Source organism: Hypanus sabinus, chromosome 30 (genome assembly GCF_030144855.1).
Source record: "Hypanus sabinus isolate sHypSab1 chromosome 30, sHypSab1.hap1, whole genome shotgun sequence".
Lineage (NCBI taxonomy): Eukaryota > Metazoa > Chordata > Chondrichthyes > Myliobatiformes > Dasyatidae > Hypanus > Hypanus sabinus.
In genome coordinates this window covers 2,079,901-2,106,295 of record NC_082735.1, presented here as the reverse complement: position 1 = coordinate 2,106,295, position 26,395 = coordinate 2,079,901, and the positions used below count along the sequence as shown (strand labels likewise).

Genomic DNA, 26,395 nt, shown 5'->3' with positions numbered 1-26,395 from the left:
CATAATCAAGTGCTTGCGCAGCTGTTAAAGCTGTGTAAACTTCTTGTGCTTTGCCTTTAATTACACTCTGTAACAACACTGACCATTTATCTTTCGGCCACTCTGACATCCGAGTAATAGTTTCAAAATGTTGAAAATTACCTTTCCACTTCTGTTTCACTAAATGGAGGGACCAATTTAATTTCTTGACTAGCAACAAACGTTTTTTTAGAACCAGAAGACTGATTTCCAGTCCTTAATTCCTCCATTGCATATGCAAATTCTCTCTGCTTTTGTTCCGCCTCCAATTTACACCTCTCCAATTTCATTTGTTCGATTTGCAACTGCATCTCCAGATTACTTATTTGAAACGACTCTAAAATCGATTCATCAAAAACACCCGAATCCACATAGTGTGACGCGATTTTTCTCTGTATCACAGCCTTAGAAGTAGTCTGCAAAATACCTTTAAGTCGCAATCTACTAGCTATCTCAAACACCTCAGTTTTTCTCGCCTTCGCCAACACCTCTGCAGCTGGCGAAGCCAGAAACTCATCAATATTCATTGCTGCCGAATACCACAACAAGCCAAACAAAAGAACCGAGTAATCCCCGTTTCCAAAACACCGATTTAAAAGTTAGCAAGCATGTAAACTCAAAAGATTCAATCCCGACGCAGCCCCCATATTTAATGTTACGTATTCAGGCAACAATAAATATATGAGTTCGACAAGGGTTTCTTATAACAAACAACACGTTTATTAAACACAGAAAACAAACCCCCCAAAAGTAAACAAACACTACCGTAACCGGAAACAGCTGCTGAGCGGCTGTTCAAACAGTTCGTAAAGTGATATTGCCAAAAGTTCGATATGCTCACAGTCCATTTAAAAGGAGAGACTTTACAGGACGATTTAAGTTCTCTTTCACGTCGCTTGCTTCGATCCCCGACGTCGAAATTCCCACGAAGAATTTACGAAACAGAACGGCTTAAAGGCACTGACCTTTCCTTCTCCACTACCTTCAATCCTTTCTAGGTAAACCTAGGGATTAACACGAAGATAGTCAACGAAATCCTTCCAAATAAGGATCAAACAAAGGTCGCCCCCGTTTCACCGTAGAAAGCGATTCTCCTCGATCTTTAACTTCCAACTTTGAATCTTCACTCTCCTCTAATTCCCTCGAACTAACAGAATCATAAAGAACCTGTTGGCATTAACCTTTTAAACTTTAGGCATTAAATAAAAACTTCATCCTTCAACTAAACTGCGTCATCACTTCAAACACGCAGTGGCATGAAATCAACTTGGCAAATCCAGCCACGAACTGCCCCTCCTCACAGGGTGGGGTCTACCTTTTATAACCTGTAAAAAAAACCCGTCACATGATCTCTACTGGCGGGAAAATGACGTCACTCCACCATCACAAGATCATCACCTCAAGTCCAGTACAGCTTCAACCCCAGTCACATGACAAGGGCACCACTGTCATGTGTCACGAGTACGTAACAATACTAATTGTGAGGATTGTCCAATATGGGTCTTTTTGGAAGCAATTCTGTTATGAAATTTTCTATTATTTCTCTTCTTGAATCCTCTCTTCCTTTATCTGAATTCTAGTGAATATAGGCCCTGTGCCAGTAAAGTTCTTCAATCTTGGAATAATTTTCGTGAATCTCCTTTGAACCCTCTCCAGTTTTAGCACATCCTTTCTAAGATAAGGGGCCCAAATCTGCTCACCTGTGCTTTCTACAGTTTCAACATTACACCCAAACTTTCATATTCTAGTCCTCTTGAAACAAAGGCTAACATTGTATTTGTCCTCCTCACCACACACTCACTCACATGGTGGAATTCTTCATTAAGATGGAGAGTGACATAGTTAATTCAGAAACAAAGGTTCTGAACTTAAAGAAGGGTAACTTTGAAGGTATGAGACGTGAATTAGTTAAGATAGACTGGCAAATGATACTTAAAGGGTTGATGGTGGATATACAATGGCAAGCATTTAAAGATTGCATGGATGAACTACAACCATTGTTCATTCCATTTTGGCAAAAGAATAAACCAGGGAAGGTAGTGCACCCGTGGCTGACAAGGGTAATTAGGGATAATATCAAGACCAAAGAAGAAACATATAAATTAGGATTAGGTACAGGATTCTCCTTGGTCTATCCTGCTTGTTATTTTTTCAAAGAATTCCAACATGTTTGTCTGGCAAAATTTTTCCTTGAAGAAATCATGCTGTCTATGGCCCATTTTATAATGTGCCTCCAAGTTCCCTGAGGTCTCCAACATCTTCCCAACCACTGAGATCAGATTAACTGGTCTTCGTCGAGCACCTCCGTTCCGTCCGCCACAAGAGACAGGATCTCCTGGTTGCCACCCACTTCAACTCTGCTTCATATTCCCATTTGGATATGTCCATTCATGGCCTCCTCTACTGCCATGATGAAGCCAAACTCAGGTTGGAGGAGCAACACCTCACATACCATCTGGGTAGTCTCCAGCCCATTGGTATGAACATCAAATTCTCCAACCTCTGGTAATTCCCCCCCTCTCCCTTCCCCATCCCACTTTCACTCTGCCTCCTCTTCCAGCTGCCTATCACCTCTCTCATGATTCTGCCTTCTCCTACTACCCATTGTGCTTTCCCCTTACATTCCTGCTTCATCTGTCCTACCTATCCCCATCCTGCTTCCCCTCCTCCACCCCTTTATCTTTCCTCTGATTGGTTTTTCACCTGGCACCTACCAGCCTTCTCCTTCCCACCCTCCCCCCACCTTCTTTTTTAGGGCCCCTGACCCCTCCTTCTTCAGTCCTGACGAAGGGCCTCGGCCCAAAACATTGACTGCTCATTTCCACGGATGCTGCCCGACCTGCTGAGTTCCTCCAGCATGTTGTACGTGTAGACTAACTGGCCTATAGTTTCCTTTCTTCTGCCTCTCTCCCTTCTGGAAGAGTGGAATGACATTTGCAATTTTCCAGGCTTCTGGAACTATCCAGAATCTAGTGATTCTTGAAAGATCATTACTAATGTCTCTGCAATCTTTTTGGCCCCCTCTTTCAGAACTCTGGAGTATACACCATCTGGTCCAGGAGAGTTATATACCTTCAAACCTTTCAGTTTCCCAAGAAGATTTCTCTTGTTATGGTAACTTCACACACTTCATTCTCTCTGACACCTGGAACCTCCAATGTACTGTTAGTGTCTTCCACAGTGAAGACTGATAAAAAATACTTATTCAATTCATCCATATTTCATTGTTGCCCCTTTACTATCTCTCCAGCATTGTTTTTCCATGGTCTTATATCTACACTTGCTTCTCTTTTACACCTTACGTATGTAAAGAAACTTTTGGTATCCTCTTTAACGTTATTGGCTAACTTACTTTTGTATTCCATCTTACCTTTCTTCATGACTTTTTTAGTTGTCCCTTCTGTTGGTTTTTACAAGCTTCCCAAACCTCTAAGTTCTCACTATTTTTGTTGTCTTATTTGCCCTCTCTTTGGCATTTATATTGGCTTTGACTTCTCTTGTTAGCTATTGTTGTGTTATCTTAGCAGCCCTCTTCTTCTTTGGGATGCATTTATCTTGTGCCTTCCAATTTCTTCCAGAAATTCCAGCCATTGCTGCTCTGCCACCATCCATGCCTGTGTTCTTTTTGAATCAATTCTGGCCAACTCCCCTCTGGTGAAGTTATACCCTTTACTCCACTGAAATAGTGATATATCTGACTTCAGCTTCCCAATCTCAAATTTCAAGGTGAATTTACTCACATTATGATCAGTTCCACCTAAGTGTTCTTTTACCCCAGCTCACTGATCAATTCTGGTTCATTGCACAACACCCAATCTAGAGTAGCTGATTCGCAAGTGGGCTCAACCACTAGCTGCTCTAAAAAGCAATCTTGTAGCCATTTCAACCTCCTGGAATCCAGCACCAACCTAATTTAATTAATATACATGCAAAATAAAGTTCCCCATGACTATTGTAAATTGCCTCTTAGGCATGCATTTTCTATTTTCTGTTGTAATTTGTAGGCCACTTCCTAACTTATACAGAGCTTGGGGCTCCCATTAGGGTCTTTTTTACCCTTTTAGTTCCTTAGCTCTATCCGCAATTATTAAACACTTTCAAAATATACATCACTCTTTCTAATGACCATTTCATTTTTTATCAATAGAGCAATGTAGCCCACTTTGACTTCTTGCCAATCCTTTTGATATAGTGTGTATCCTTGGACATTAAGCTCCTAGCTATGACCTTTCAGTCGTGATTCAGTGATGCCTACAACAACATAGCTGTCAATCTGCAACTGTGCTGAAAGTTTATCTACCTTATTCCGTGTAACACTCACCCAACAGGCTGGTATATGTCTAGGGGAAAAGGAGATCCAGCCACTCACCAACTCCGGCCTCCACGTCCTTGCACCTGGGACCACCCCGGTGGTCGACCGAGCAGGGCAGCACAAGTCCACCTTCCTCGGTGTCTCCTTCCTGCCTCCCCTGAAAAGACCACGAAACCCTCAAGCTCCCAGCCTCACAAGACAGAATAACATTCCCCATTGGTTAAAAAATGAGTACAATCCCCATATCAGCAAGTCCAAAGTGAAACAACTGCGAGAGAAAACATTTATCAAACATAAAAGCATTCCTACTCTAGCAAACCAAAGAAGCCATTTTGATTAACATACACTGTACATTGTACATTCTGCCCGCACCAGCAAATGTCATGCCCTCATGACATTACCAGAGTTCCCCAAGGTTTCTTGCAAAACACAAAACCCAACCCAGGTGCAGAAAGCAGCGACATAACTACCCAGAGCAGTAGAAATCACACTCGGTTCTCCTGGCACCACATATGGCAACCACTCTGGGTTGCTCAGCCTACTCCACTGAGATCTCCGTACCCCTTCTGCTGACCCTTCTGCCTCACTGGGCTTCCTCTTCACCTGTGAACCCTCTGCCTCGGACACTCCAGGTCTACCTGTCAGATCCTCACTCCCTCCCTCACAGGGTACCCCCCTCACCTGAGAACCGTCTGGCTCATGTTCGGGTTCCACCCTCTCTCCCCCCAAAACTGGCTGTCTCTCCATCTGACCATCAACACCTTCCCTCCTCTTGCCCAACTCAGTAGGGGAAGGGCCAGGCGCCTCCTCTTCTGGTACTGAAATGCCAGCGAATGGGAACAGGGGCCACTCATCTGAGTCGTCATCTTCTGAATTGGTATCCATTCCCGGGTTAAGGACCCGTCTCCTCTCTTCAGCAGTGGGCTCTTCCTCCGAATGCAATGACTGCATCCCCTACAGTATTCTTCGACCTCCCCCCTCATCCGGGGCCAGTAGAACCGGTCTTTGAGTAATCCATAGGTCTTTTCCACCCCCAGGTGTCCAGAATCATCATGTAAGGCCTGGAGTACAGTCTGCCGATACTTCTCTGGCAGGACCAGTTACCAACGGCGGGGTTGGTCCTGAGGTGCCATGACCCGGTACAAGATTTGGTTCTTTAACTTTAACTGAGGCCACTCCTTCAACAACAGAGGCACACCAACATAGCTGACCAACGACTTACAGAACTGGCATTTGTCCAGGGAAAGCTTCACTCAGCTTCTGGGGATCGGCAAAAGCCAACACCGGGGCCTGGGTCAGTGCCCTTTTCAGAGATCGGAACGCCTCTTCACATCGATCATCCCATCTCGAGCCAAAAGGTTCTGCCGGGTTCCAGTATCCTGCAGCATCTTGCCTCCAGTCCCCCTCCCTTTTCTTTCCCACCGGGGGATAGCCACACTTAACTCCTTGGTGGGAGTGGCTGAGAGGCCATGGCTGAAGCTGGGGGTGTTCTCTGGAGCCAAGCCTACCCTGGATGGGGAGGTGGACTATGAGACCAAGATAGAGGCCGTGACCACCTGACAGAGACCCCAGAACGTGAGCGCTCTGCGCTCATTTTTGGGGTTCTGTGGGTATTACTGCCGATTCGTGAAAGGATACGCCAGAATGTGTCACCCGTTGACTCAGCTGTTGTTTTGACTACTGGTACGATGGGTACCTATCGGTGAGATTGGAGTTCTTGGAGGGCGATGTGGGAGTGTCTGAAGAACGTTGCCCACTTTGACTTCTTGCCATTCCTTTTGATATAGTGTGTATCCTTGGACATTAAGCTCCTAGCTATAACCTTTCAGTCATGATTCAGTGATGCCTACAACAACATAGCTGTCAATCTGCAACTGTGCTGAAAGTTTGTCTACCTTATTCCATATACTGCCTGCATTCAGATAGAACAACTTCAGTTTTGTATTCATCCTTTTCAGTAGACCACTACCTTAAGTTTCTCCTATAAAATGTCTTGATACAACTTTGACATAATTGTTGTTCCCTCAACAATTGCAAGCTGTCCAGGCAATTAGGCAGCAAAGCAGCCCTAAACCATAATGCTCCTTCCACCATGCACCACCGTTGCCATGAGGCTTTAATGTTGGTGTGCAGGGCCCATAGTGATGTGGACTGTCACCCAGTTTCCTGTGTCCTGCACCCTGGGTGTAATTACCTCTCTATTTGTCCTATCTATCACCCCTCTCAGCCTCCTGATTGATCTGGAGTTCATCCAGTTCCAGCTCCAATTCCTTGACGTGGTTTGTTAGAAGCTACAGCTGGATGCATTTCTCACATTTGTAGTCATCAGGGACACTGGAGGTCTCCCTGCCTTCCCATATCAAGCAAGAATCTCTAATGTGCAAGCTGAACAGATACAAGAAGAGAATACAAAAAAAAAATTGGATAGGTATATGGATAGGAAAGGAATGGAAGGTTATGGGCTGAGTGCAGGTAGGTGGGACTAGGTGAGAGTAAGCGTTCAGCACGGACTAGAAGGGCCGAGATGGCCTGTTTCTGTGCTGTAATTGTTATATGGTTTTAAAAGAAGGAAAAAACATTGAGCTTTTCTTTCCTTTGCTTTATTTGACTGAAGCCTCGAAGAGCTAAAGCCTCAATTCAACACTCTACGTTCAAACAGACAAAGTCCATCTCAACAATGGCCACTACATTTTCCACTGTCTTCCTTTAGTTTTCTCTTGCTTGCCAATCCCACTGCTACCTTTTATCTTCAGGCAGTGGACCAGACCGACGTCTTCCAGATCGGTCACAAAAATAAGCATTACCTTACTAACATTCTCTCACTCCAAGCATAAGTTCCCTCATTTATTCTTGAGGTCCAACCCTATTTTTAGTGAATGTATAAAATGAATTGGCTTTCCTTTAATGCTAATTATCAAAGACTATTCATGCCCCTTTCGGCCTTCCTAATCATTCATTTGACCTTTATGCTATCTTTATACTATTCAAGGGTTCTGTCCAATTTTCAAATGGTTCCATTTTAATATCGGAGCAGGTTTACAGTATACAACTGGAAATTCTTACTCTTTGCAGATATCTACAAATAACAGATGAGAACAAAAAAGCATTCAGGAGTAAGGGATAATATGAGGCTAACGGGCAGGAACTTGGAAGCATAAATTGGAAACAGATGTTCTCAGAGAAATGTATGGAAGAAATGTGGCAAATGTTCAGCGGATATTTGCGTGGAGTTCTGCATAGGTACATGCCAATAAGACAGGTACGATACAGGAACCATGGTGTACAAAGGCTGTTGTAAGTCTAGTCAAGAAGAAAAGAAGAGCTTATAAAAGGTTCATAAAACTAGGTAATGATAGAGATCTAAAAGATCTAAAAGGCCTGCAGAAAGGAGCTTAAGAATTAAATTAGGAGAAGAAGGGGCCATGAGAAGGCCTTGGTGGACAGGATTAAGGAAAACCACAAGGCATTCTACAAGTATGTGAAAAGCAAGAGGTGAATAGGACCAATTGTGTGTGACAGTGGAAAAGTGTGTATGGAACCGGAGGAGATAACAGAGGTACTTTGCTTCAGTATTCTCTACGGAAAAGGATCTTGGTGATTGTAGTGATGACTTACAGTGGACTGAAAAGCTTGAGCATGTAGATATTAAGAAAGAGGATGTGCTGGAATTTTTGGAAAGCATCAAGTTGGATAAGTCACTGGGACCAGACTAGATGTACCCCCGGCTACTGTGGGAGGCAAGGGAGGAGATTACTGCCTTAGATGATGATCTTTGCATCATCAATGGGGACAGGAGAGGTTACAGAAAATTGGAAGGTTGCGGATGTTGTTCCCTTATTCAAGAAAGGGAGTAGAGATAGCTCAGGAAATTATGGACCAGTGAGTCTTCCTTCAGTGGTTGGTAATTTGATGGAGAAGATCCTGACAGGCAGGATTTATGAACATTTGGAGAGGTATAATATGATTAGGAATAGTCAGCATTGCTTTGTCAAAGGCAGGTCATGTCTTACGAGCCTGATTGAATTTTTTGAGGATGTGACTAAACACATTGATGAAGGTAGAGCAGTAGATGTAGTGTAATGGATTTCAGCAAGGCATTTGACTAGGTACCCCATACAAGGCTTATTGATAAAATAAAGAGGCATGGGAACCAAGTGGACATTGCTTTGTGGATCCAGAACTGGCTTGCCCACAGAAGGCAAAGAGCAGTTGTAGACGGGTCATATTCTGCATGGATGTTGTTGACTGGTGGTGTGCCTCAGGAATCTATTCTGGGACCCCTACTCATCGTGATTTTTATAAATGACCTGTATGAGGAAGTGGAGGGATGGGTTAGTAAATTTGCTGATGACACAAATGGTGGGGGTGTTGTGGATAGTGTGGAGGGCTGTCAGAGGTTTAAGCGAGACATTGATAGGATGCAAAACTGGGCTGAGAAGTGGCAAATGGAGTTCAACCAGATAAGTGTGAGGTGGTTCATTTTGGTAGGTCAAATTTGATGGCAAAATATAGCATTAATGGTAAGACTCTTGGCAGTGTGGAGGATCAGAGGGATCTTGGGTTCTGAATCCATAGGACACTCAAAGATGCTATGCAGGTTGCCTCTGTGGTTAGGAAGGCATACGGTGCATTTGACTTCATCATTTGTGGGATTGAGTTTTAAGAGCTGAGAAGTAATGTTGCAGATACATAGGACCCTGGTCAGACCCCACTTAGAGTATTGTGCTCAGTTTTGGTAGCCTCACCACAGGAAGGATATGGAAACCATAGAAAGGGTGCAGAAGAGATTTACAAGGGTGTTCCCTGAATTGTGGAGCATGCCTTATGAGAATAGGTTAAGTGAACTTGGCCTTCTTTTCTTGAAGCAGAAGATGATGAGAGGTGACCTGATGGCGGTGCATAAGATGAAGAGAGGGATTGATCGTGTGGATAGTCAGAGGCTTTTTCCCAGGGCCGAAATGGCTAGCACGAGAAGTCATAGTTTTGAGATGTTTGGAACTAGGTACAGAGAAGATGTCAGGAGTAAGTTTTTTTTATGCAGGGAGTGGTGAGTGCATGGAGTGGGCTACCGGCAATGGTAGTGGAGGCAAATATGATAGTGTGGCGTATTCCTGGCACATCCGAACCGACTCACAATTAGATAGCCTACGGGGGTTTGCGAGCACAGAGCTTTGGAGCCTCTGCGCCATGGGGGGCCGGTTGACAGAGGCTTAAAAGTGAGGCTGAAGTTTTCGAATAAAGTTTTTTCCTTCGACTGCAGTTACCGACTCCGTGTGGTAATTTTAGCGCTGCGTGTAGCACACCGCTACAATAGGGTCTTTTAAGAGGCTCCTGGATAGTTACATGGAGCTTAGAAAAATAGACGACTATGGGTAACTCTGGATAAATTTTTAACATAAGGACATGTTCAGGACAGCATTGAGGGCCTGTATTGTGCTGTAGGTTTTCTGTTTCTATGTTCTAACGAATTACAGAAAAAATATTAGAATGACAAAATCCCTTATTCCCCCTGCACCACACAAGCAGCAGCAAAGAATCAATCTATTCCCTCCCCCCACTTATTTCAGCAGAAAACATCAGTGCCAACCACTCACCAAGCAACTGCAAGGCCCCTCAAAGAGAGATCCTGATCTGTAGTGATCAAAAACCTAACAGTTTGACATATTACAGGCTCTCACTAGTAAGGGACAGAGAGGTGTCACCCATTTTGCAGCAAAAGAAGAAACTAACAAATAGTTGTTGCTAAGATGTTAGAACATGTCGTGTTGCTTTTTACTCTGATTCTCTGAATCGGTAGCAAAGTTATCCCTACCACTGAGAGAAACAGAGAGAGGGAGCAATTGTTGAAGTACAGAGACCTCCATCAGTTGCATCCACCACCGAAAAATTCTGATGTTCCTTCTCCCACAACACCTCAGTTGGCATCACAGGCTTAGAATCAGTCATCCACGGAGCCATGTAGGACCCTGGAGGCACATCTTCCTGGCTGGTTCTGGATATCTTGAGAAACGCCAGGTCGGTGAGTTCAGGGAGTAGGAACTCATCTACTGTGAAATACCACAGTTTGAATGCAGCTGCAGATCATGGAGTTCGACAGAATCCCAGCCACCTTGAAAAGGAGAAAAAAGTAACATTAAAGAGAGGAATTTAAGCTGTTTTCACAAATGAACTTAAAGAAGCATTCATTTGGTGCTGTCTTAGCTCTGCCTCCCAAGCTTTATATGTTCTCCCTTATTATTTTTGACTGAATTTGCAATGTCTCTCTTTATCTGAGGTTCCCTTGCCTTGTCATTCTTGACCTTCCTCCTGACTGGAATATGCCAGTCCTGAGCTCTAATAATTTGGTCTTTAACCAGCTCCCACAGATACGGACAGCCCACAAGAAGCTGTTCAGAGTTGTCCTAATTTTCCCTTCTAAATTTAATACTTTCTCACAAGGTCCAGAGACGTAATTAGATTAAAATCAAAGAATGTATCATCAATGTTTCCAAAGTGTTCTCACACCAAAAGGCCAACAGCTTGCCAAGTGCATATCTGTTTTTAGACCATATGATCTAGGAGCAGAAGTAGGCCGTTCGGTCTATTGAGTCTGCTCTGTCATTCAATCATGAACTGATCCAATTCTTTCAGTTATCCCCACTCCCCAGCTTTCACCCCATACCCTTTGCTGCCCCAGTTAATCAAGAGCATCTCTATCACTGCCTTAAATGCACCGAATGACTTGGCCTCCACCGTCGCTCCTGGCAACTAATTCCACAGATTTGCCAGCCTCTGACTAAAGCAATTTCTCTGTATCTTAATTCTAAAAGAACGTCCTTCAATCCTGAAGTTGTGCCCTCTTGTCCTAGAATCCCCTACCATGGGAAATAACTTTGCCATGTCTAATCTGTTCAGGCTTTTCAACATTCGGAATGTTTCTATGAGATCCCTCCTCATTCTACTGAACTCGAGGAAATACAGCCCAAGAGCTGCCAGATGTTTCTCATACAGTGACCCTTTCATTCCTGGAATCATTCTCGTGAATCTTCTCTGAACCCTCTCCAATGTCAGTATATCCTTTCTAAAGTAAAGAGCCCAAAACTGCACAGAATACTCCAAGTGTGGTCTCACAAGTGCCTTATAGAGCCTCAACATCACATCCCTACTTTTATATTCTATACCTCTAGAAATGAATGCCAACATTGCATTTGCCTTTTTCACCACCAAGTCAACTTGGAGGTTAACCTTTAGGGTATCTTGCACAAGGACTTCCAAGTCCCATTGCATCTCTGCATTTTGAATTCTCTCCCCATCTAAATAATAGCCTGCCCATTTATTTCTTCCACCAAAGTGCATGACCATACTATCTCCAACATGGTATTTCATTTGTCCATTCCCCTAAACCATCGTAAGTCTCTCTGCAATCTCTCTGTTTCCTCAACACTACCCGCTCCTCGACCTATCTTTGTATCATTGGCAAATTTAGCCACAAATCTATTAATACCTTAGCCCAAATCATTGACATGCATTGTAAAAAGCAGCAGTCCCAACACTGACCCCTGTGGAACTCCACTGGTAACCGGCAACCAGGCAGAATAGAATCATTTTATTCCCACTTTCTGCTTTCTGCCGACCAGCCAATGCTGCACCCACGATGGTAACTTACCTGTAATTCTATTGGCTCTTATCTTGCTAAGCAGCCTCATGTGTGGCACCTTGTCAAAGGCCTTCTGAAAATCCAAGTACACCATGTCTACTGCATCTCCTTTCTCTACCCTGCTTGTAATTTCCTCAAAGAATTGCAGTAGGTTTGTCAGCAGTATTTTCCTTTCAGGAAACCATGCTGGCTTTGGCCAATCTTGTTATGTGTCTCCAGGTACTCTGTAATCTCATCCCTAAGAATCGGTTCCAAAAACTTCCCAACCACTGATTTCAGGCTAACAGGCCTATAGTTTCCTTTCTGCTGTCTCCCACCCTTCGTAAATAGCGGAGTAACATTTGCAATTTTCCAATGCCAGAATCTATTGATTCTTGAAAGATCATCATTAATTCCTCCACAATCTCTCTGGCAACTTCCTTCGGAACCTGAGTGTGTGTTCCATCAGGTCTGGGAGATTTATCCACCCTCAGACCATTAAGCTTCCTGAGCACCTTCTCAGTGGTAATTTTCACTGCTCAAACTGCACTTCCATGACACTCTTGAATGTACGGTATACCGCAGACATCTTCCACTGTGAAGACTGATGCATAATACACATTTAATTCCTCTACTATCTCTGCATCTTTCATTACAATATCTCCAGCATCATTTTGTATTGGTCCTATATCTACCTGCCACTCTCTTTTACTCTTTATATACTTAAAAAAGCTTTTAGTATCTTCTTTGATATTAGTCACCAGATTTCTCTTCTGATTGACATTCTTAGTTTCCTTCTGCAGGTTTTGAAAAATTCCCCAATCCTCTATCTTCCCACTAGCTCTGACTTCCTTGTGTGTCCTATCTTTTGCTTTTACTTTGGCTCTGACTTCACTTGTCAGCACCGGTAGTGTCCCTCTTCCTTTTAAAAGTTTATTCTTATCTGGAATATATCTGTCTTGCACTTCACACGTTTTTCACAGGAACTCCAGCCATTGCTGCTCTGCTGTCTTTCCTGCAAATGTCCTTTTCCAGTCAACTTCGGTCAATTCCCCTCTCATGCCATTGTAATTTCCTTTATTCCATTGAAACACAGACACATTGGATTTTATTTTTTTCCTTTCAAATTTCAATGCGAACTTCATCATATTGTGATCACTGTTCTCTTAAGGATCCTTAACCTTAAGCTCTCTTATCACGACCAGATCATTGCACAACACCCAATCCAGTACAGCCGATCCCCTAGTGGGCTCAACAACAAGCTGTTCTAACCATATAACCATGTAACAATTACAGCACGGAAACAGGCCATCTTGGCCCTTTGAGTACGTGCCGAATGCTTACACTCACCTAGTCCCACCTACCTGCACCCAGTCCATAATCCTCCATTCCTTTCCTGTCCATATACCTATCCAATTTTTTTTTTAATGACAAAATCAAACTTGACTCTACCACTTATACTGGAAGCTCGTTCCACACTCTCAGTAAAGAAGTTCCCCCTCGTGTTACCCCTAAACTTTTGTCCCCTAACTCTCAACTCATGTCCTCTTGTTTGAATCTCCCCTACTCTCAATGGAAAAAGCCTATCCACGTCAACTCTATCTATCCCCCTCATAATTTTAAATACCTCTGTCAAGTCCCCCCTCAACCTTCTATGCTCCAAAGAATAAAGACCTAACTTGTTCAACCTAAAAAGCCACCCCTTACACATTCTACAAATCCTTCCATAATATGTCAATATAACTATTATTAGAGTTCACTCCCATTCATTTATCCCACACAATCTATTACTATTTTTCTTTTAAATAAACTTGGTTCACTTTTTATTTCTGGCTATTTGTTTTCCCTTCCATGAAATCAAAGTATTTGTTTGATTCTCTGCTAATTCTTTATTCTCCCTGATGTTTATCTGTAAGGAATTATGTTTGCCTGTCTTCTGTCATACCTTTCAGTAAAACTCCCTAAACTCATAAATAATTCATTCCTAATGCCTTTGTAGTCTTTATTTTAGATTTTGGACTATAGCTTTTCAGTTTCAAAGGATACAGAAATACCTTTTGCTATGCCCAAGCAAATCATTCCTACTATTCCTCTCATGCTACTCATTGGTGGAAGGCAACACTATATGGTGAAGGCAGCATAGAGAAGCTCTTCTGGTTTTTGGATATTGAGCGTAAGGCTCATTCTCATGGAAATGAGTCAATAATGCCTCTAAACCTGGCCTTTCACTCTGGCACTGGGTATGCATTATAGTCGCTGACTCTTACATTCATGTAGTAGCAGTTTGCTGAAAAGCTTTAACCAAGAAATTACAGAAAACTTCCATGCTGTCAATTTTGAAGGACATTGGAACCAAAAACTAAACATTTGAGATAAAAGTGGAAACTTATGTAAATATTCAACAGATCATGTGAGATTTATGGAAAAAGTATTAACATTTCAGTTTGGAGAAAATCTCTGCAATTTAAAATGAAGTTGTTTTACTTTTTTTCCTAGAACAGATGAAAAATCACCAACCTGAAGTATAAGCTCTTTCCACAGATGCTCTTGAGTGTTTCCAAAATTTTCTGCCTCAACTAGATGTGTTTTGTGGACCATTTTCTTGTGGAATGGATGCCAGTATTTTCATTTGAAAGTAGAAGCAGTTGGCAGGATCATCTGAACTGTAAAAAATAAAGTGGCCTTGGAAATAGCATTCAATTTGTGTCACTTGGAATTCTTTAAATAGTATCTTGAAAACAGGCTTCACCCTACATTGTTAGTCTGCATCAAAAATGCTGGAGTTTGATGTCTTCAGAAGAAACAAAAATCACCCAACAATGCAGCGCCTGTAGTTATATGAATATTTTATCTCAATACACTGCCATGGTGTTGATATGAGGTTCTCTTTAGAACGGATTGAGTGTTACAGCAATGCTGTAACTCACCTCCAACACATTTCTCACTGGAATGGAACCTATACCTGCAGTGCTAATGTCTAACCTACATATAACCTACATTGTCTCCTCTCCACAGACAGCTAGTCAATCCTCATTGTTTAAGCTACAGATATAAGTGTTGCTTATAGAACATAGAACAATACAGCACAGTACTGGTCCTTCGGCCCACAATGTTGTGCTAACCCCCCACCTTAAATTCCTCCATATACCTGTCGAGTAGTCTTTTATGTGCATATAAAATACATGTGCATATTTGGATGCTAAGTTCATGTCATTGTGGCTCAATTGTCAAAGAAGACAAGAGAATGGACCTTACATTTAACATCCACAAAGCAAAAGTCCTCTACCAATTTGCAGCCAACACACAGCAGCATCTTTCAACAATAAATGCTCACTGCAAGAATATAGAAAATTAAGATCACTTACCACATGACTAAATCCACCCCCCGGCAACCACTACTTTCAACACTACCACAGAATTTGCTGGACTGAAGAAAGGGGTGGTTGAAGATCAAGACAAATGTTTTTTTTGTATTAGAGACTACCTACAGCAGACAGTTGTAAGTACTGGAGAGATAATATTAATGCACTTGATGGATAAACAATCCAATTTTAGTGTTCTCTTCCAGTCAAAATCTCCAACACTGAAGCTCTTGATACGTTTGGTCATTTTGTTGGACAAGTCAGGTCATTCACATGTTGCTCCATTACGGAAACAGATTGGTGAACAGAAGTAAAGATTCAAAGATATTTTCAAAGCCTTCATGAAAAAAATGGAACATTACTTCCCAGCCCTCTCCCAGCAACCATTGGACCCTAAGCCCTAGATGGAGGAGGAGAATTCATAATAGAATCAGACCCCAAAGGAAAATCCAAAATCCCAACATAAGAGACAAGATGAACACCACACCTCTGTTCTCCTCTGCGAAAGGTTCTGTAATTACATCAATAATTTCAGGACCCACAATCAGTGAAATAATCAAAGAATATTAAAGGTATTTGACATTTCTGTGGGATAAATAGAAAAGAATGTAAGTAGAACATAAGATGATTGCAATTATGAGCCTTTGAAAGTGAACATATTATTCTTTTGGACAGAGATTTAAAAAAATGCAGTCACCAGGAAGACTCATAGTGGCCACTTTATTACATACAGGAGGAACCCAATAAGGAAGTCAGTAAGTGTATGTTCATGCTCTTCTGCCTCTGAAGCTGCTTCAAGGTTCAATTTGTTTTGCATTCAGAGATGTTCTTCTGCACATCACTGTTGTAACACATGGCTGTTTGAGTTACTGGCATATTTCTGTCATCTTGAACCAGTCTGGCCATTCTCCTCTGATCTCTTGCATTAACAAAGCCTTTTCACCCACAATCTGCTGCTCACTGGATGGTTTTCATTTCATGCACCGTCCTCTGTAAACAATAGAAGCTGTTATGCATGAATATCCCAGAGATCAGCAGTTTCTGAGATACTCAAATCACCTAGTCTGGCACCAACAATCATTCCATGGTCAATGTCACTAAGATCACATTTCTTTCCCCATTCTGATATTTGTTCTGAACAGCAACTGAACTTTGTGTATATAAACATGTGTTCATCGTTGCTGCCACATGATTAGCTGATTAGATATTTGCATTAATAAGTAGATGTACAGCTGTACCTAATAAAGTGGCCAGTGAGTCTGTCTCCGATCAGTAGCTATTTTTCAGGATACAGTATAATTAAAACAGTAATGAATGGTTCAAAGAAAGGTGCTGCAATAATAAAAGGAAATGTCAATCATCACCTCCATAGGAGAAATCAATCTGATATTATCATGCAAAATAAATAAATATATATAAACTGAAAATGCCAAAAACACTCAGTAGAAGAAACGGAGCTAACATTTCAGATCAGAGACCTTTTGTTGGAATTGTAACAAAGAGAGATCAAGCTAGTTTCAAGTAACAGATAAAGTTGGGGACGAATGAGTTGCATAAAGAGACGATCTGATTGAAACACATAAGATTGCAACAGTATAATGCATTATGAGCTCATTCCACAAGTCTGCTACTTTCTGTATGAAAAAATTGCCATGCATGTTTTCTTTAAATCTTTCCCCCTCAATTCAAATTTACAAACTCTAGCTTTAGACTCTCCTACCCTTGGAAAACGACAGTGACCATTCACCTTATCAATGTCCTCTTGATTTTATGCATCTCTGTAAGATCACCTCTCAGCCTCTTACAATCAGATTTTTTTCCAGAATCAGAATCAGGTTTTTATATCACTGGCATATGTCATGAATTTTGTTGTTATGTGGCAGTAGTACAATGCAATACTTAATAATAGAAACTCTGAATATGGTTGGTTGGCATCCATCTGTCTCAAAGGACAATGGGTGTTGACCATCATCAAGATATGGAGATCCTGAGATGCCCAGTTGTCAAGATACCCCTCTTGGCCTCACCAGTTAAGTCCAAAAGAAAGCTTATGAATCAATACGTTTGGCACCAGCTTGGCTGCAAGAGCTACCGAAAGGATGTTCAATAATTTCCAGCCACCTTAGGGACTCCACCCCAGATTTGCTGTCTGGGTTTAGTCCCATAGCCTTTATCTCTCCCGAGACTTCCACAGGGCAGTGGGACTACTTACCCATAGCTGGGGATCTGGTTCATGAGCACCATGGAGTATCCACACACCAGTGGACCTGTGTGGACGGGCCAGATCTCCTCCCCATCTTCTATAGTTCAGCCTGAGTCTGAAAGGAGATCAATTTCTGTGTATCACCAGCGAGGAGGCATTACATGAGGCTTGCTGTTGGGGAGGCTATTTACTGCTAGGGAGAGACTTATCCATACTGCTGTCCTTACACATTCAGTAAATATATACAGTGAAACCCCAATTTTACTCACCTCAGTTTAATGTGAATTTGGATATAACGCGATGAGTCATTGGACTCCATGTCATCCATGTCCATGTCAATCCATACTCTCCCTTCTCCAACCATGTATCTCTTTTGCCAGTCAACTTCCCAGCTCTTGGCTTCATCCTTACCCCTCATGTTTTCTATCATTTCGAGTCACTCCCTCCCCCTCCCACTTTCAAATCTCTTACTATCTGTTTTTTTCCGTTAGTCCTGACAAAGAGTCTCGGCCAGATGCTACCTGGCCTGCTGCATTCCACCAGCATTTTGTGTGAGTCATTGGACCTTTTTTTGCTCAAAATGGAAGAAACTGCTAGACAAAGAATTTTTTTCTGTGAAAGATAAGCTTCACACACTTGACGTGATCAAGACTAAAAGTCAAACTCAAGTTGCATGAAACCTTGGGATACTGGCAACATTTCATGGCTGGAAATCTCACGAAGAAAAGTTGCGCACATCGCTTTGCAAAGTTAAAGAAGCAGCAGGACTAAAAGTCAATCGCCTGAAGACAGCCAAATATGTCAGCCTCGATGACTCCCTGTATGAGCGGTTCATTCAACCTTGCTCAGAAGGCCTTCCAATTTCCGGTCCTACTCTCAAAGTTCAAGCTGAGAAGTTTGACAAGCAGATCAATGGATGGCTAGACTGGTTTAAATGCTGTCACAGGATTTCTCAAATGTTAGTGTCAGGAGAAATTCGCTCAGTCAACAGTGCCGCCGCCAGCGAATACCTGGCTGAACTAAAAACTCTCTTAGAAGAAGGTGGCTTCATGGAGGAACAAGTGTACAACTGTGACGAAACAGGCCTCTGCTACAAGAAATGCTGGGAGAAGAGTCTGGCGCCAGCCTTTTCATCACACCAATCCAGCACGGAAGATGATGATGACAGGCCAGATTTGTACGGCTTCACAGAGGAAGATGTGCATGAGGCAGAGAAGCTGTCTGAATGGAACAAAGAAGAGCTACACCAGTGGTACTCAGCCAATGATGAATGCCTGACATACAATGGATGCCAAAATCGTCCGTAACGTAACTATAGCACCGGCGGAGGCAAGTCTACCTGTTATTGAGCCACAAGAAGATGATAATGAAGAGCCACCACCCCCACCCGCAAAAGTGTCTGAAGCCATTGAACATTTCAAGACTAGCTTCTGTTGGCTGGAGACCCAGGAGGTGGACCACATAAAACACCTCCAACTCATAAGCATCCTAGATTTTGCCCACAGCCAGCGACATGCTACGTTCAAGCAAGTACACTCAATCACTTTTTAAAGAAATAAACTGTAAATGATGATTGCTAATATTCTTGAATGTTTTTATTTGTTGTTTTGTGTATTAAAAAGCTTTACTAAAAATTAATTTGTGTTTTAATTTCCACAGTAACATCAACGGTTTATTTGCAAAATTCTTTAATTCAAAGGTAACTTACTTGCCAGAAGGTAAACGTGCAAATAACGGGTCAAATAAGGCAAAAATAGGGGTGTTTTAGGATGTTAGGTCAACAGTGGGTCAGTTTGAACGCTGATTTTATTGAACCCTGACTTAGTGCAACCCTACTTTTTTCACGATGACATTTTATGGACCCAAATGACCGCGTTATAACAGCATTATATGAGTTAAATTATATAAGTAGGGCAAAAAAAAGTAGTGAGGTAGTGTTCAATATCCATTCTGATAGCAGAGGGGAAGAAGCTGCTTCTGAATTATTAAGTGTGTGCCTCAGGCTCCTGTACCTCCTCCATGATGGCAGCAATGAGAAGAGGGCATGTCCTGGGTGACGGGGGTCCTTAGTGATGTATGCCGCCTTTTTGAGGCATCACCCCCTGAAGATGTCCTGGATGCTATGGAGGCTAGTGCCTATTATGGAGCTAACTGAGTTCACAGCTTTCTGCAGCTTCTTTCAATCCTGTGATCCTTCACCGACACCCCTACCCCTTACCAGAAGGCATACAACCAGTTAGAATGCTCTCCATGGTATATCTATTGAAATTTGCTAGTGTCTTTGGTAAAATACCAAATCTTCTCAAATTCCAAATGAAATATAGCTGCTGTCATGCCTTCATTGAAACTACACCAATTTGTTGAGCCTAGGATAGATCCTCAGAGATGCTGACATCCAGGTACTTGAAATTGCTCATTCTTTTCACTTCTGATCCCTCTATGAGGACTGGTGTGTGTTCCCTTGTCTTACCCTTTCTGAAGTCCACAATCAGCTTGTTGGCAGAATTGTGGGCAGAATTTGCGGACTTTGAATGCAAGGTTGTTGCTGTGACACCACTCAACTCTTGCTCCTGTACACCTTGTCACCACCTGAAATTCTGCCAACAATTGTGTCATCAGCAAATTTATATATGCCATTTCTCCTGTGCCTAGCCACACAGTCATGGGTGTAGAGCAAGACTAGAACAGTAGATGAAGCACAAATCCTTGAGGTGCAACAGTGTTGATTATCACTGAGGTGGAGATGTTATTTCCAATCCGCACAGTCTGTGGTCTTCCAGTGAGGAAGTTGAGGATCCCGTTGCAGAGGCCGACTTTTTGGAGCTTTTTGATTATAACTTGGGAATGATTTTGTTAACTGCTGAGATGTAGTCAATAAACAGCATTCAGACATAAATTTTAGCATTGCCCGGGTGATGCAAGGCTGCTTGAAGAGCCAATGGATTGCACCCGTTGTAGACCTATTGTGGCAATAGGCAAATTGTACTGGGTCAGGGTCCTTGTTGACTCAGGAGTTGACTCTAGCCATAACCAACCTCTCAAAGAATTTCATTTAAAGGAAGAAAATGCCTCAACCTGTCCAGTCTCTATCAGCTACACTTAACTTTTAAAAATATCCCCTGAATTCCCTTTAAATCTCCTGCCTCTCACCTTAAAACCATAACTCTTTGTTTTTAATACCCCCATTTTTAACACTTACCCATCTACTTCTAAGAGGTCTCCCCTCAGCATCTTTTACTCCAGGGAAAGCAAGCCAGGCTAGTCCAATCTCTCAACTAATTCAAATTCAGATCAGTTTATTGCTGTATTCACCAGTGTTCAATGAAATTCTTTACTACCATGAGATTTATTGAATAAACTGGATATGGTGATAATAAATACAATAATCAATACAATGACGTGCAAACAGCAGAAAAGAGCAAAGGTTGTAGTGCAGTCTGAAGTACTGTAGTACAAAACAAAATGCTAAAATGAGAAGTGTGTATTAAGGCAACTAAAAACGAAGATAATGAAGAAGTGGCAGCACTACTGGGAAGGGGATGTGAAATAAGTGATTGGTTTATATGTCTGGTAGCAATGGAGAAGAAGGAATTCATAAGTCTAGATGTCCTGACTTGAAAACTCCTGTATCTTCTTTCATCTGATAGAATAGAGAAAAGGGAATGGCCAAAATGGCAGGCATCTTTGTCGATTCTATTAACCTGTCTGAAGGAATGCACTGTGTTGATGGACTAGATGGAAGAAGCTCCTGATGAGGTTTGAAAGAATCTTTCAGACAACTAAGACAGTACTCATCTGTACACCAGGCCCAGTTTAGAGATTAGGTTATTAGGAATTATGGTTTTGAAGGCAGAGCTGTAGTCAATGAATAGCATTTTGACATATTTATTCTTGTTGACAAGATGATGCAAAGCTGAATGTAGTACAAGGAAGATGGTATCCTACTTGGACCTATTTCCCAATATGCAAATTGTAAGGAGTCTAGATTGTCTGAGAAGTGATCACAGATGTTTTGCATTACCAGTCTTTCAAAATACTTTACTTCATTATAGCCAGTAGTCATAAAGACAGGACTCTGCTATTCATGGGAATTGAATAATGGAGATTTTCCTGAAGCAGATGAGGACAATAAACTGAGAGGTTGAAGATGTCAGTGAAAGCAGTGGACCATAAACACAAGAGACTACTGATGCTGGAAATCCAGAGCAACATGCAAAATGCTGGAGGAATTCAGCAGGTCAGGTTGCAGCGATGGAGGGAAATAATCAATGTTTCAGGCTGGACAGGAAGGGAGAATAAGCCAGAATAAGCAGGTATGGAGTGGGGAAGAAATACCATCTGGCAGGTGATGGGTGAAGCCAAGTGAGGGGGGGAAGGCCGGTGGGTAGGGGAGGGAGGGAATGAAATGAGATGCTGGGAAATCATAGGTGTAGAAGACAAAGACTGGAGAAGATGGGAGAGGAGAGTGGACCATAGGAGAAAGGGAAGAAGGAGGGGCACCAGAGGGGATAATGGTCAGATGAGAAGGGAAGGGTTAAGAGGGGAGCCAGACTGGGGAATAGAAAATGAGAGAAGAGGGAAGGACAGAAATTACCTGAAGTTACTAATATACTTCACGTTGGAGGTGACCCAGACAGAGTGTGAGGTGCTTTTTGTCCATGATGATAGCAGAGCAGGTCATATCAGATAGGAAATGGAAAATAAACTTAAATTGGGTATCCACAAGGAAGTCTCGCCTTTTGTGGTGGATGGCATGAAGGTGGTTGATGAAGCAGTCCCCAATTTATGCCGGATCTTGCTGATGTAGAGAAGGCCGCATCTGAAACACTTTGTACGGTAGATGACCCCAACAGATTTACAGGTGAACTATTGCCTCATCTGGAATGGTGGTGAGGGAGGAGGGGGTAAGTGTAGCACTTGTCCTGCTTGTAAGACAGTAGACATGCCTGAGTTCTAGCCCCTAAGTTACAGTATTCTCCAAGCCTAAACACTCTTTTATGCTTTACAACATATTGTCCCAACTCCTATGTCCTGACCTATGAAAATAAATAAGCCTTATGTTTTCCTTGCCAGCTTGTCTGCCTATTTTCCATTTTCAGGAAGCTACTGATGAACAGATTCTCTCTATTCATCAGTGTCCCTTCGAGCCCTACTAATCAGCGCATGTATCATGGAAAACTTAACTCACTACTATTCTGAACAGATTTTGTGATTTACATACTCACTTCCAAGAACTCGTTACAGCTCATGTTCTAAGCATTATTTATATTTGCAAAGTTTGAATTTATTTGCATATTGGTGTTTGTCAGTCTTTGTTTATGTGTAGTCTTTTTGTAAAATGTTTTGTTTTTCTTCTTGTAAATGCCGCTAAAAATAAATCTCAAGCAGGTATATAGTAACTTTGATAATAAATTTATTTTGAACTTTGTCAGTGTGTGTTTGTGTATTTATTATAAGCTGGCACTCGCTTTTCTTACCTGCACAATGTCTTTTGTAATAGAACTCTTCAACCTGAAGAATGATGAAGGTACAGGTATTTTAACCATTCTTAATAAGTTTTATAGTATTTTCATGCTGGTTCAAATAAGAGAACTGATCTAAAACTTCAGAACTAGATTTACCTCCTGACAGTTCATGAAACCAAGCAAACCAAAACAAAAACTACTGATCTTGAGCATCTGACCTTGACCCACTGACATTCTTCACTGCTCCTTGATTATTAAAGATAATGCATCAAAACCATCTTTTCTCCTGGAACCCAGAGAATGCAAACAATTTGGTTTCTAATGAATGCCCAATGATTGTTGCTTGAATGTTTGTAAAAGGCTTTTGATAATTCTGGTACACAACTGATCAAAGTACCTCTATCATCCATCTAAGATGAAAATTGAAGATTTTTTTCTTAGCCAGAGTTCCAAATTGAAACATTTACTGCTATATTAATCAGAACGTTTATGTTAGAAATGGAGAAATGGGATAAACTTCTGGAGAGACTCAATGGGTCAAGAGCATCTACGGAGGTAAAGTGACAGATGACAGATGGAGCCATTGGTGGAGAGGTGGAGGAGAAATGGGGAAGGTAGGGACATGGGCTGGAAGGTGATGTGAAACCAGATAACTGAAGGGCAGATTGAGCCAAAAAGGAGAGGGTAAGGAATCTATATGATGAAGTGAGGGTTGTGAATGGTAAAGGTAACTGAAGAGAAAAAGAACCTATGTGTACTGGTAGGAGTGAGAAAGGAACATAAGGGCTTCATGTTACCTATATGGGAAAACATAATTCCATTGTGTTGTTGGCATTGTAGCAGAGACCACAAGGAGAGCACTAAATGTAATAGGTGAGATTGGAAGAGGTGCACATAAGTCTCTGCCTCAGTTGAAAAAGCTATTAATATACCTGGATGGTGGTGTGGGAACAAGAAGCACAACATTGATAACTAGATTGATGCTGTTTCCTTTACCCATGCAGAACTTGACAATTTTATCACTTTTATTATCTTCCAACCTGCCTTGAAATTCACTTGTACCATGTCTGGCACTTCTTTCCCTTTTCTCTAATACTCTGACTCCATCTAAAAAGATAAACAAGCCACAAATATTTACTGTAAGGTCACGGCTATCACAATTACACCTCCTTTCAATCTATCTCCTGTAAGGATGCCATAATTTCATCTCTGTTTCTCCATCTCCACTGCATCTGTTTTCTTATATGTTTAGAAACATAGCTCCCTCTCTACCATAATTGATAGAGCCTCTGCCTCTATCTTCCCGCTCCATTCCTTCACTTAGCTCCATCTGCTTGTACTAACACAGACAGAATGCTGGAGGAAATCGGCGGGTCAGGCAGAATCTGTGGAAAGGAATAGAGTCAATGTTTTGTACTGAAACCCTTATCAATATGCTAGATCCCTTTGCATGTGTATGGCCAATATCCCTTGAAACTTTTCCTATCCAAATATCTTTTAAATATTGTTATTTTCCTGCCCCAACCACCTCCTCTGGTAGCTTACTCAAGATACATACTCACCTCTCTATCTGAAGAAGTTGCCCCATGAGAACCCCTCCAAATCTTTCCCCTCTCACTTTAAACTTGTGTCCAGAAGTTTTTAATTTTTTTTATGGGAATAGAGTTGACCATATATGAAATTGCGGATGCATTAGTCAACATACGAATAACTTATGGCTATACTTTTGCATTGTATATTGCTGGTTGTCCCAACAATGTTATCTCCAAGGGTCATATTTCAAAGCCTTGGAATGGATGTGTTGCTTGATGCTCAGGCAGAGTTGATGATGGATCACTGAGAGTAAGGAGGAGAGAAACAAACTATAAACAAGTGCAGCTAATAACTAACTCTAGAAGCAGGTGATGTTGACGCTGAAGTAGACTAAAGAATGGGGTGACAACTTGAAGTAATATTTCAAAAATTTAATGGTAAGATGGCATAGGTAGGAAAGGGTTAATAGCTCTTCTGAAGGAGCAGAAAATTGAAGTATTCATGCATTTCTCTCCAAAGCAAGATTTCAATGTTTCACTTGGCTTAAACACTAGATGAGATAGTTGACTGTATTTTTGTTTTGTTTTCCCTTTGTCACTAAATGAAGTCATGTTTTATCGATTTAATAAACAAAATATAATGTATGTTAGTGCAGTCTTGTTCTTCTTTTAAAGTGCTTTATGATTTGTTATCAGAATTACTAACTGTTGTTTTTTTTTCCTTTGCCAGGTGATCCTGCTGCTGAAGAATGGTCTCAGTGGAGTGTGTGTTCACTGACATGTGGAATGGGATTGCAGGTGCGAACAAGATCTTGTGTCGCCTCCCCATATGGGACTCTGTGCAGTGGTCCCTTAAGGGAAACACGAGTTTGTAATAATACAGCCACGTGTCCAGGTAATGTTTATTGTCTAGTTGAACCCTGTCCCATTGCATTGATTGCAGTGCTTAAAAGTAAATTAAAATGAATTATTAAGTTGACAGAACAGTTGCTGAAAGGAATATTTATCATGTCTATGCTTTACTCTGCTGCTCTTTTAATGCAATCAAAAGTTAATCAACTTTAAAATAAATACGTTTATCACTTAAGAAAATATAGTGGAGTGAGAACTGTACGAATGCTCCTTGGCTAATAATATTGACAGTATCTTCTTGGATGGGTTATTTTTTCATTTATAAAGAGGAAAACTGCATAACAATCACATGGTTTATTGTGATACAGCTATATCATCCTGTCCTGAATTTTACACTGCAGTACCACAGTTACTTTTAGCAATAAATTTGATCAGACCTGATCAGATATGTGTTGATCAAGTGGCTAGAATGTTTGCTCAGATCCCTAACCTCTCACTTTGGCAGTCGGAGGTACACCCCTACTTCAAGCAGACTTCACATATTGGTGCCGAAGAAAAACCTGGTTACCCACCTCAATGACTATCATCCAGTTGCACTTACATTCTTAGTGATGAGGTGTTTTGAAAGGATGGTTATGATACATATAAACTCTTGCCTGAGAAGCGACTTGGATCTGCTCCAATTTGGCAACTGAAGCAACAGGTCCACAGCAAATGCAATCTCATTGGCTCTTCACTCAACCCTGGACAGCAAAGATCAGGATACTCTTTATCGACTGCAGCTCAGCATTCAATTCCATCATCTCCTTAAAACTAATAAATAACATTCAAGACTTGGGTCTCAATACCTCCTTGTGCAATTGGATCCTCGATTTCCTAACTTGCAGACCCCAATTAATTCATATTGGTAACAACATCTCCTCCACAATCTCAACAAGGTTGCATGCTTAGCTCCCTGCTCTAATTGATTTACACTTATGACAGTGTGGATAATCACAGCTTCAATGCCATGGTAAAGTTTGTTGACATCATACTA

General features: G+C 41.6%; 1 protein-coding gene across 1 annotated transcript in view; it reads left to right on the top strand.

The window, feature by feature from the left end:
• The window catches only part of LOC132383377 (adhesion G protein-coupled receptor B2-like), a 1,046,509-nt gene that overhangs the window by 115,855 nt on the left and 904,259 nt on the right, over nt 1–26,395 (top strand). The window contains exon 3 of the mRNA XM_059954264.1: nt 25,238–25,402. Coding sequence (XP_059810247.1) covers nt 25,238–25,402 — 165 coding nt within the window. The remainder of the gene's footprint in view (nt 1–25,237; nt 25,403–26,395) is intronic.